The sequence below is a fragment of the Trichosurus vulpecula genome, chromosome 7 (assembly GCF_011100635.1).
Source record: "Trichosurus vulpecula isolate mTriVul1 chromosome 7, mTriVul1.pri, whole genome shotgun sequence".
Lineage (NCBI taxonomy): Eukaryota > Metazoa > Chordata > Mammalia > Diprotodontia > Phalangeridae > Trichosurus > Trichosurus vulpecula.
Window position 1 is genome coordinate 142650940 of NC_050579.1, and position 13239 is coordinate 142664178.

Sequence of the window (13239 nt, forward strand, 5' to 3'; positions counted from 1 at the left end):
ATCCCAACTGTCTGTTTGCCTGCGTTCTCTACCTCCCTCAGTTCTCTGGTCTCCATAGCTCTCTGGTTTCCACTCTCTGCTCTGCCCTCTCTCTGTAGCTCTCTCTCATCTCTCCTCAGCTCTCTGAGTTCTGTAGCTCAGTAGTCTGCAGATCCTCAGCTCTGTAGTCTCAGAGTTCTTACTTCTGCTTGGGCTATATCCTGAATTCTGAACTTATAATGGCTACCTTCTGGGTATATATACTCTTTTTAGGGCTCAAGGGCCCTAAATGAGGGAAAGTAATTGGCCTTCACACCCAGTCAGTGGAATGGTGTAGGCCTGGGGGCTTAGCATTTAGAAAGTAAAAGGTGCAGGCCTGCCTCTAATCACCTGAGGCCTATTGAATGGGTGGGAAAGATCCAGACAGTATTATCTGAGTGAGAGTTGAAGAGGTAAACAGGTAGTTGGAGTAATTCAGAGTTGGAATTTGAGAAAGAATGAGCAGTGATACGAGGAGATGAGATATTGAAAAATTGATGACCGTATGGAACAGAACTGGCTAGCTCTAGGTTTAAGAGAGGAAAGAGAATTCAAATCTGTTGCTTGACCCTCTTTTTGTGTGGCTGAGGTGGAGTGGAAGAGGCATGGGATTTGAGAAGCTTGAGGAATTGGAAGGTTAAGGTATTTGTGGTAGCATCGCCATATATGTTGAAGTCCTCCAGTACAAAGGCAGGAGCTGGAGAAGAGAAGACAATGAACCACATATTAAACTCTGTGGGAAAGAAAGAAGAATCCCTCAAGGGCCAATAGACCACAGCCACTGTGATCTGGATTGATTTAATACGGTGAATTTCAAAGTAGAGTTTGCTGAGTGATGATGGCAAAGGCAAAGGCAGATTCTGAAAGTAGAGGTAAGGAGTATTGCAACTCCCTTCCAGGGCTGATATTTTTAAGGGCATAGGAGAAAGTGTAGCCAGTGCTGAAGACAATGGCTAGGTAATCATCTGGAGAAGATAGATTTCTGTAAATGCTAGGAAATGGGGAGCAGATAAGGATGTGAATTTATTAAACACTTATTATGTGCAAGGCACTGTGCTAGATTTAAACCAACTTCCTTCAATCCAGTGATTTTACTATACTTCTTTTGGGGCTCAGTTTTCTTACTTGTAAAACAAGGATAGTAGTACTCACCTTGCCTAATTCACTGGGTGGTTGTGAAGATTATAAATATAATAGTTTGTGTAAAACTTTTTGAATTATGAAGTGATGTTTGTGTCAGTTATTATTACTAATAATTGTCATCCTTAACAATTATAATTTTATTCAATTTAATCTAGTTATTCCTTCTTGTGCCAACAGATTACAACAAATTTTCTTTTTTTGTCTTAATGTTTGTTTTTTGGATTTGTAGTATATCATTCTTATTTCTCAATTAAATTATTGCGGAAATGTTTAAAACTACTTCGTTCCCTTTATAGATGAATTTTGTTTTTCTGAGGTAATATTGGTAGGAAAAAATGATTTAACGTACTGCCATTCTTGTTTCTCACCCAATTGCCTGAAGTGGACTTCATTTTATGTAGGCTTAATTGAGAATAGAACCACAGATCTAGATCAATCCCAATAGCAAGGTGAAAAAATACTAGTTTTGCATAAAAGAACCTAAATTCTATTCCTAGGTCTGACATTTAATATCTGTATGTCTAGAATGTCTTCTAAGCTCAGTTCCTCATATGTAAAAAGAGAAAATGAGAAAAATATTTGCCTTTCCTCCATCTCACTAGACTGTGGTGAGGATGAAATGAGATAACATGTGAACACCCCTTGAAAATTCTAAAACTATGCAGATGGAGCTTTATTATTAGTAGTAATCTGAGCTTAACCCTGTGTTTGCTTCTTCTGTCATATAAAAGTGTAGCAAGAGAATGTGAGTAATCTAAGGATTTTATGCTGTTTTGAAGCATTTCTTTTAACTAGTATATTTCTTCAAGGTCAGTTTCTGCAACTTGACCTGGACCTACTTGGGTTGAAATGCAGAGCTAGAGAGTTAGTCTAGAATTAACATAGTATTAATGGGCACATTACCATCTCTTGCTTTCTGTAGAAGACCCACTATGAAAATGGTTTTGCGGAAAGAACAAAAGCCAAGTTATCATGAAATAGGTATTCTGTTACTATGATGATAGGTATTCTATTAGTATGATGATGGACGAGTGATACTTTAAATATCGGTCTAATTTTGTAGCATATTCACAGTTAAGCATATGAATTATATGACATTTTAAATTAGTGCACATGTTATACTTACTTTGATGGATATGATTTCAGTCATGTGGTCACACATGATAGATCACAATATTTCAACCCCTTCTCATCCTTCATAATTCTAATGGTAATAATAGACAATTTTATAAGATTTTGAAGTTTGCAAAGTCTTCATATACATTATCTCAGTTGATCCTCGTGACCCTGTGAGGTAAGTATGACCAGTATTATTATCCCGATTTTACAGAAGAAGAAATCGATGATGATCAGAGATGATGTCATTTGTCCTTGGGTCATACATTTAGTAAGTAAAGTGGATAATTCAGGACTGTATTCACTGCACCGTGCTGTCTCATTGACTTCTCTATGTCCTTCCTTAAATTTTGCAGAGAATCAACCTAGTTGATAGATTTTCTTTTAGGTTAACAGTTCTTCAACTTTTTGGCCTCAGGATCCATTTGCACTTAAAAATTATTGAGGACCCCCAAATCTTTTATTTATGTTGTAAATATTTATCAATATTAATCATATTAGAAGTTAAAACAGATAAAATTTTAACATATTATTCTTTCATTTAAAATGCTAATCTCTCTACTAAATGTTAATGTAAATGACACATTTTTATGAAAAAATTACTATTTTCCAAGAAATATTGATGAGAAGAGGGGAAATATTTTATATATTTTTGCAAATCTCTTTAATGCCTGGTGTAATAGAAGACAGCTAATTCTCATATCTGTTCTTGCATTAAATCTATTATGATATGAATTTTTGTTCAAGTATTTAAAGAAAATTTATCCCCACACAGGTATGTATTAGAAAATAAGAGGACTATCTTAATATGCTAATAAAGTTTTAATTTTGTAAAACTAGTTTGGATTTTGTGGACCACCTGAAAAGGTTTCAGGGATCCCTAGGGGTCCATCAACAACATTTTGAGAAACACTGCTGTAGGTCTCTTAATAGTTCTTGGATACTAGTGCAACTACTAGGTTGTCCATATATTATTAGGAGCTCTCACTTCATGATTCCCCAGCCTTTTCTAAACATCCACATCCCTGATAATTTCTTTTATGCTACTTCTTATATTCAACTTAGCATTGGTAATGTACTATAGATTACTTAACTCATTGTATATATTTCTCTTTCCCTTGGTTACTTGCAATTGTGATTCTTGAGAGATTTCAATATTTCATGATTTGCAGGGATATATAACATGACCCGGAAAATGACAGTATTGAAAAGGTGTATACTTGTGTAAAGGAGCAGCATGAGATTATTTAAAGTGTTTCATAATTTTACAAATGCAATCAAATCCAGTATCTTTCACCTATTTAATTCTGGAGTTAGCTCATTTTCCATTTGTAGTGCCCTTCCAAGACATACGTGCTGCTGAACTAACCCAGTGCATTGGCTTGCAATCCATCAAACTGTATCTCATAATCTATTCATTGGCCATTATTTATCCACTTGGTTTTTCCTTTGTAGATTATTTCAACAAGGAACTTCCTTTGTTCTAATTACCTGATGGACTGACGTCATGGTTTAGTCTGATATGATTCCTATGTCTGTAACCAGCTATTTATTGTCTTTAAAGTTTTAGTTCATTTTTTTTTTGGTGATGTTTGATGTAACATTTCACCTCTACTAAAAAAGTCTTCCATGACATATAAGTGTGAGGCCTCTGAATATACTTTTTCTATACATGAGTTTTAATTTTTATCCATATTTAAATTATACAAAGATTAGAAGGTATGTCACTTTGGACTTAGCCTAGATTGGAACTAATAATAATCATATTACCTATCACAAAGGGTTGCTGTGAAATGTAGACTTAGCAACCAATACATTAAAATATAACTCTAAATGATTATGATGATGATGATATGTAATTTTTTCCATTTGCTATCTTTTCTTCCCCCCATATGATCTTTGGAACATTTTGACAAGTTCCCAGTCTTTACTGAAACCTCAAAGTTCAGACATCACAATCACATTTAAAAGCATTCTGTAAGAAACTCCTTTTTCTCAGTAAGATTCCACTTACTTTAACTGTGGTTGACTGACTTGTAAGACTGTTTCAAGAACTTAGCTTTCTTTTTATGACTTCTACATTCCTTTGGATATTTGAAAAAGTTTCCAGAGTGCAACATTTAAACATTCATGTGAATTTTGTGTATGTGTCACTTCTTGGCAAAAATCCTGAAAATAATTCAAGTGAATAAATGCTGGACAGCTTAATTGCTAAGAACATTTTCAGTACAACAATAGATTTCTCTGACACTTCCAACAATAGAAAAGGACAATATATTTTAAAATTCTGTTTTCATAATGTGTTTTTCATCCATTTCTTTAATTTTCTGTATGTGTTAACTAATAATTCAGTAAAATTCATTATGCGTAGAAATCAGGGGTGAGAGTCAGGAGAATTGGGTTCTAGACAAAGCACCACATCTGTCTAAATTGGGCCAATTCATTCCATATATTTCTCATCTGTCTTATCTGATTCATCAGCCATATACTATGTACTCACCTTTATACAGGGCTAAATGTTTTTACCTTTTGTTTTAAAAGATAATTTGAGTCCTTAATACTTAATGTGTATGTTAAAAGAAGAAGAAATTTTAGATTCTTCCACGAAATTACTTTTCTTTTAGCCTGTAACAGTTGCCAGATATACCAATTCTTAATTTTAAGATACCCCAGGTTATATTCTATTACTATGTGCATCATTACAAATTAATTTTTTTGCTTCCTGTTTTATCTATTTAAAGGGAAACATTTGTTATTTATTTTTAAAATTAAAAAAAAACTTTTGAGTTCTAAATTTTCACCCTCATTCTCACCCCTCCCCCACCCACTGAGAAAGCAAGCAATATGATATCGGTTACCTATGCAAAATCATGTAAAGTTTATTTACATATTAGCCACATTATGCCCCCCAAAACAATAAAAATAAAGAAAGCGAGAAAACTACTTCAGTGTGCACTCAGAGTTTATCAAATCTTTTTCTACAGGTAGAGAATGTTTTTCATGAGTCCTTTGGAATTATGCTGGATCATTGTATTGATCAGAGTAGCCAAGTCTTCTACAGTTGTTCATCATTACAATGTTGCTGTTTCTATGGACAATGATCTCCTAGCTCTGCTCACTTCACTTTACATCAGTTCGTGGTGTTCCCATGCTTTTCTGAAACCATTCTCCTTGTCATCTCTTATGGTACAACAGTTTTCCATCACAATCATATACCACAACTTGTTCAGCCATTCCCCAATTAATGGGTATCCCCTCAATTTCTATTTTTTTTTGCCTCCACAAAAAGAGTTGTCATAAATATTTTTGTCCACATAGCTTTTCTTTTTCATTTGATCTCTTTGGAGTATAATACCTAGTGGTATTGCTGGGTCAAAGGGTATGTTTTATAGCCCTTTAGGCTATAAAATGGTTGGACCAGTTCACAACTCCACCAAATGTTCATTAGTATGCCTGTTTTCCCTCATCTCTTCCAGGAATTACAATTTCTGATAGCTATGAGATGATACTTCAGAGTTGTTGCAATTTACATTTCTCTAATTAATAGTGATTTAGAGCATTTTTTCATGTGACTATAGATAGCTTTGATGTCTTCTGAAAACTGGCAGTTCATATCCCTTGATAACTTATTAATTGGGGAAAGGCTCTTATTTTTACAAATTTGACTCAGTTCCCTATATATTTGGGAAAAGATTCCTATACCCAACTGAGTATAGATAGATTAGAGATATACAAGAAAAAGATCTATCTGTCTATCTATATCTTTTTAAACATATTCTTCTCTCTTTGAACCAATACTTATGGAGTCATTAGCTTTCACTTGTACAATTCTAATTTTTAAGTTATGATTTTCTTCAGTGAGCTTTTAAGGACTTCTTTCCTTTAATAAATTTTTGGTACCTCTTTTACCATTTGACCAATTCTCTTTTTACAAGTGTTCTTTTCTTCAATATTTAAGCTCCTTTGAATTGGGATTATTTCATTCTTTGTATTTGTATTCTCAGTGCCTAACATTTTAAAATTATTATTAATTGATTGACTGGTGATATATACCATCTGCTGTAATTGAAGTATGTAACTATGTTAGTCAGGTTTGAGATTTTAAAGGATATATACATTATGTTTAATATTGCTGATCTAACTACAGGATTTATATGATAATATTTACAATATTTATTGGATAATATTGCATAGAACAAGGAGTGTACCAGCTATTTGTGCTCTTAGTCTCAGTGCCATTCCAAATCTTCATTTTGGCCTGATTTAGGGAAGTGAAGCCACATGTATATATATATGTGTATATATATATATATATATATATATATATATATATATATATATATATATATATATGTCAAATTTAGATAACTTTTCTCATTTCTGTAATAGTGAGTAAACTCTAGCTGCCTTTGATTATTCCAACCATAGGTGTAGCTTGTTAGAATTCTGAGTCGTGGAGTATACTCATGAGTATTGTTAATCATTCTAGCAGCCTCTTTCTTTATGTCCTCATTCTTTTTTTTTTTTTTTTTGCAGAGTGAGGGAGTTGATCTAACCAGCCTGTATCAGTGACTTTTAAATTTTTATACTTTGATCTCATTTGGATCTTGTTACTTTTAGTAGTTAGAAAGTGATTTTAGAAAGCTACGGTTAAAACATCTTTTCTAAAACTGTTTCTCTAAAGTCCTGTGTTGCTGTGTCATGGAGGCGTGTCCCAGGGTTCTTGCAGTCTATGATAGCAAAGAATTATTTTGGGCAGGCCCTACTAAGCTGGAAAAACCATAGGCTACATGTATGTCTGTTGCTCAAGAAATGGCCCAGGAAAAGGCATTGGTGCTCATCTCCAGAAGATTGGCTAGGAGATGACATTTTTTAGCCATAACAGTTCATAAAATGTTGTACTAAGGCAGGGATTTCAATCTGCATAAGTGGAGAGAACGCCCACTGATGAAAGCACAGATCCTTGACATATTAGAGTGATAAACCTGGAGTCAGGAAGACACTTAGTAACTCTGTGACCCTGGACTTATTTAATTACATTGTTTGCCTCAATTCTTTCAACTGTAAAATGGGAATAATAAAAGCATTTATCTCCCAAGGTTGTTGTAAGACTCTAATGAGATAATATTTGTAAAGCAATCTGCTGACGTTAAGCATTATACAAGTGCTAGTTATTATTATGAGTAATGAATAAGCAGCTAGGTGGTATAATGAATTTGGGCCTGGAGTCAGGAGGACTCGTCTTCCTGAATTCAAATATGGCCTTAGTCACTTACTAGAAGCTGTGTGACCCTGGACAAGTCACCTACCTCTGTTTGCTTCTTTTTCCTCATCTGTAAAATGAGCTAGAGAAGGAAATGGCAAACTACTCCAGTATCTTTGCCCAGAAAACCACAAATGGGGTCATGAAGAGTATGACTTGACTGAAAAATGACTGAAGAAGAAAAAAAAAAGAAAGTTGAACTTTTTTTTTTCATTTGCTAGACAGAGAATATGTATAGGGTGTTCTAAAAGTCTTAGTTCAGTAACTCGTACTAAATAAAAGTATAATGAGCTTCATTAAGATTTTTGGAATATCCTGTATTATTCACTTTTTGTATTTCCAGACATCTTTAAAAGAAATCTTTAATACTTGCTAATTATACAGTTTGTTGAATTACATCTCACAAAATGCTACTATGTTTTATCCATCAGAGGACTATTCTCCAGCAAGTTTGGTGACTGAAGTACTATGGATACTGTGTGATCAAAAAGAGTGTGCAACTGAGTGTTTATATAAGAGCCCAGTGATAGATGCATTTCTTGAACCTATTCGTAATTTAATGAAAGAAACTGAGGTTAGTATGCTTTACTAAATGCAGTCAGAGGACCTATTGATACTGTATTGGGAATCGATGAGGACACTCAGTAAGGACTTCATTTTGTAATGTGCTACATTTGAAATATTATTTTGTTATTCATTTATTTCCCAGTATGAAAATATTTTATGCTGATAGAGTTCTTATTGATAGTACATAATTTTCAGCTTATGCAGAATGTTGCTACACTAGCTATAACAAGGAGGCATGAAAAATTGCATAGAACATTTTGAGTGTTTCAGCTTTTATTTTGATCAGTCTTAGATAGGCTGATGACTTGTGAAAATCTTTAAAAAAACATTCAATTAGGATGATACCTGTGGAATGGGTATAGAAGGGGCCTAATATTAGCAATACTCAAAAAAAAAAAGAAAGAAAAGATTTCTAGTGAAGTATTTATAGAATATTCACAGAAGAATGCCAAAGAAGGGTTGGATCCAAGATATCACAGACAAGTGAGACCAGCTGGCAACTAATGCATGGAAGAGCAAGAAGAATAAGAGAAATCATGTAGTGGTTTCTAGCATCGTGAGTGGGACATATAATGTATGGTTTAATAAATAATTAACAAGTTTGGATTGAAAAATAGATATTTTTATTTTTAAGCTGATCAGTTCTGTTTTGGCAGTAAACTATCATTTACTCTTAAATTTTGTTCAATCTTTATGGTGATCTATAGACAGCAAAATTAAATTCCTTTTATCATCATGTAGACATGACTTTGTCCCTGCCACTTTAATATATGGGTTGAGTGAATCATTGGCATGAAAGAAAAGATTATAATTCACTTTATTTTTTAAAACATATATCTATACATAGGCTGCTCCAAATTGTTCCGAAACAGCTTTAATTCATATAGCTGATGTTTTGGCCAGAATTGCTTCTGTGGAAGAAGGTCTTTTTATACTTCTTTATGGAGAAAATATGAACTCTTCCAAGGATGAAAAGTAAGCAATTAACCTCTGTATAATTTTTCATCTTGTGTTATATTTTTATTTCCATTGATGTCATTTTATTTTTTTCACTTAATAGTATTTTATTTTTTCCAATTACATGTGAAGATAGTTTTCAGCATACATTTTTGTAAGATTTTGAGTTCCAAATTTTTCTCCTTCCATCCCTTTCCTCTCCCCTTTCCCTTCCCCAAGATAGCAAGCAATCTGATGTAGGTTATACAGTTACAATCATGTTAAACATATTTCCACATTAGTCATGTTGTGAAAGAAGAATCAACAAAAGGGAAAAACCATGAGAAAACAAAAAAACAAATAAAGTGAAAATAGTATGCTTCAATCTGTATTCAGATTCCATAGTTCCTTCTGTGGATATGGATAGCATTTTCCATGATGAATCTTTTGGAATTGTCATGGATCATTGTATTGCTGAGATCATAATTGATCATCGCACAATAATGATGTTACTGTGTACAGTGTTTTCTTGGTTCTGTTTACTTCACTCAGCATCGGTTCATATATTTTATTGGTTTTTAATAAAACTAGCTCTTATTTTTATTTATTATTTCAATAGTTTTCTTACTTTCAATTTTATTAATTTCTCCTTTGATTTTCAGAATTTATAATTTGGTATTTAATTGGGCATTTTTAATTTGTTCTTTTTCTTTTTTTTTAGTTGCACGCCCAATTCATTGATCTCTTCTTTCTCTGTTTTATTTATTTAAGCATTTAGAGATATAAAATTTCCCCTAAAAACTGCTTGCATTGCTTCCCATAAATTTGGTGTGTTATCATTCTCTTTGATAAAATTATTTTTTCTATGATTTGTTGTTACTTTCACTCATTCTTTAGGGTTAGATTATTTACTTTCCAGTTAGTTTTTTATATATGTGTCCATTGCCCATTCTTACATGTAATTTTTATTGCATCATGATTCAAAAAAGATGCATTTAATATTTTATGACTTTCTGCATTTGATTGTGAGGTTTTTATGCCGTAATACATGGTGAGTTTTTCTTTAGGTGCCATGTACCACTGAAAAAAAAGGTATATTCCTTTCTATCTCCATTCGGTTTTCTCCAGAGGTCTATCTAACTTTTCTAAAATTCTGTTCACCTCCTTAACTTCTTTCTTGTTTTTCGTGTGGTCAGATTCATCTAGTTTTGGGGAAGGGTGTTGAGGTCCCTCACTAGTATAGTTTTGCTGTCTATTTCATCCCTTAACTTCTCCTCTAAGAATTTGTATGCTATGTTACTTGGTGCATATATGTTTAGTAATGATATCTCTTATTATTTATGGTACCTCTTTATCAGGATGTTGTTTCCTTCCTTATCTCTTTTTTAGATCTCTGTTTTTCTTTTGCTTTGCTTGAGATCAGGAGTAGTGCCAATGCAGCATTCACAGTGCCTACAGCGGCTATGAATATGCTAGCATAGTTATGAATTGCAAAATATAACAGACTCTCCACATGGAAGACAGAATCAAAACATTTATTCAAACAGCAGAAAGCCAAATCCATTATAACAACAAAGAAATCTATATACATTAAGAATATGGGGGCACTGTCATCCCCAAGCCTCCCTCTGTTAGGGCCGTCCCACAAACGAACACCCTCAAGCGAAATCACTCCCTGGCTCTCATCCACGCTAACTGCAGCTCTGACTGCCGTTCTTTCTCAAAGTTGCACCTCCCACCATCTCTCTCCCAGCTCTAACTACTCTCCCTCACTTCCTCTCAGGTGTGTTCCACCCTTCCTGCTCCACCCTTCCTGTTCCACCCCTTCCTGTTCTACCCATTCAGCAAGCTCCTCCCACCACAGGCTTCATGTGACTCAAACTCATATGACTTAGGCCTATTAATGGATTGGAAAGATTTTCCCATTTACATTACCATTACACTACCCCTGCTTTTTTTTTTTTTTGTTTGTTTGTTTAATTCAGCTGAAGCATAATATACCTTTACTCTATGTGTATCTGTCTGCTTCAAATATGTTTCTTACAAACAACATGAAGGATTCTGGTTTTAACACTCTGCTATCCACTTCCATTTTATGGGAGAGTTCATCCTATTTACATTCACAGTTGAGATTACTAACTCTGTATTTCCCTCTATCCTATTTCCCCCCATTTTTACTTTTCTCTCTTATTTTACCCTTTCCCTCCTCATCAGTGTTTTGCTTCTGACCACCACTTCCCTCATTCTGCCCTCCCTTCTATCAGTCCTTCCACTTTTCTTTCCCCTTTCCCCTCCTACCTCTGCCTTCCCTTCTGTCAGCTCTGCCGCCTTTACTTTTCCTCTTCCCTTTCCCCTCCTACTTCTCTATAGGTTAAGATAAATTTTTGTACCCAACTGAGTATATATGTTATTCTCTCTTTGAGCAAATCTGATGACAGTAAGGTTCAAATAATGCTCACACCCCTTCTTTCCCTCTACTGCAGTAGGTCTTTTGTGCCTCTTCATGTGATGCCATTTGCCCTATTCTGTCTCCCTTTCCTCTTCATCTATTACAATCCTTTTTTCACCCCTTAATTTTTTTTATATCATCACATCAAAGTCTACTTATGCTCATACCGTCTTTCTTTGTGTACTCCTTCCCATTGTCCTAATAGAGATACAGTTCTCAGGTATCATTTTCCTATGTTGGGATATAAATAATCTTATTGAATAACGTTTATGCTTCTCTTGAATCTTGTATTTGAAGATCGAATTTTTCTGTTCTGCTCTGGTCTTTTCATCAGGGAAGTTTGAAAGTCCCTTATTTCGTTGAATGTCCATCTTTTCCCTGGAAGATTATGCTCAGTTTCGCTGGGTCATGATTCTTGGTTATAATCCAAGCTCCTTTGCCTTCCCAGAATATCATATTCCAAGACCTCTGATCCTTTAAGGTAGAAACTGCTAAATCCTGTGTAATTGTGACTTAGGCTCTTTGATATTTGAATTGTTTCTTTCTGGCTGCTTACAGCTTTTTCTCCTTGACTTGATGATTCTGGAATTTGGCTACAGTATTCCTTTGAATTTTCATTTTGAGATCTCTTTCAGCAGCTGCAGTGGATTCTTTCAATGACTATTTTACCCTCTGGTTCTAGGATATCAGGGAAGTTTTCCTTGATAATTTCTTGAAAAATGCTGTCCAAGTTCTTTTTTTGATCATGACTTTCAGGTAATCCTTTAATTCTTAAATTATCTTTCCTGTCAGTTGTTTTTCCAATGAGGTATTTTACATTTCCTTCTATTTTTTCATTCTTCTGATTTTGTTCGATTAATACTTGATGTCTCATAGAGTCACTTGCCCAATTCTAATTTTTAAGGAATTACTTTATTTAGTTAACTTTTGTCCCTCCTTTTCTATTTGACCAATTCTATTTTTAAGGAGTTGTTTTCTTTAGTCAATTTTTGTGCTTCTTTTTCCAAGCTGTTGACTCTTTTTTCATAATTCTCTTGCTTAGCTCTCATTTCTTTCACCAATTTTTCTTCTACTTGACTTTAAAAATCCTTTTTGAACTCTTCCAAGAGGACTTTTTGGTCTTGAGACCAATTCATATTCCCCTTTATGGCTTCACATGTAGGCATTTTGACATTGTTGTCATCTTCTGAGTTTGTGTTTTGATCTTACTTATAGTAGATAGTAGATTTGTATGGCCAGGGCTCCTTTTTGTTTTTTTGTTTTTTGCTCATTTTTCAAAGTTGAGCTCTGCCCCTGAGGCACAGGGAGCACTGTCCCATGCTTCTTGTGTTGGGGTGCTAGTGGCCTGGTCACTGACTTTCCATGCTGGGGCTTCAGGTGCTGGCAGCTTGCCCATTGTGCTGGGGTGGCCCAATCTAGTCATGCCTGTTGTGCCAGGGTTCTAGGGCTGGCAGTTTGTCTGCTGAGCTGGGGCTGGAGGCCTCACAGCGGCCTGCTGTGCCACTAGCCTGCTGAGCCAGCACGGAGGGGTTTTGGCTGCTGATCTGTGCTGTGGCTGAGAGCCTGCTGCTGGCTTGCCCAGCACTGTTTGCTCTAGGCTGTGCTTCCCTTTTACCCAAGTGAGACAGACCTTCTTGAAGTCCTTCTAAGTTATCTTAAGTTGGAAAATTGTTTCGCTCCATTTTGGTTTTTGTTGTTGTTATTGTTGTTGGTTCTGTCACTCCAGAATCTGTTCAGAGGCTTGAGT

General features: G+C 34.8%; 1 protein-coding gene across 6 annotated transcripts in view; it reads left to right on the top strand.

Moving 5' to 3' along the window:
* Positions 1-13239, top strand: part of TBC1D32 (TBC1 domain family member 32) — a 208766-nt gene that overhangs the window by 55140 nt on the left and 140387 nt on the right. For all 6 annotated transcript variants that reach the window (XM_036767860.1, XM_036767862.1, XM_036767861.1 and 3 more), the window contains exons 15-16: positions 7972-8114; positions 8955-9082. In XM_036767860.1, coding sequence (XP_036623755.1) covers positions 7972-8114; positions 8955-9082 — 271 coding nt within the window. The remainder of the gene's footprint in view (positions 1-7971; positions 8115-8954; positions 9083-13239) is intronic.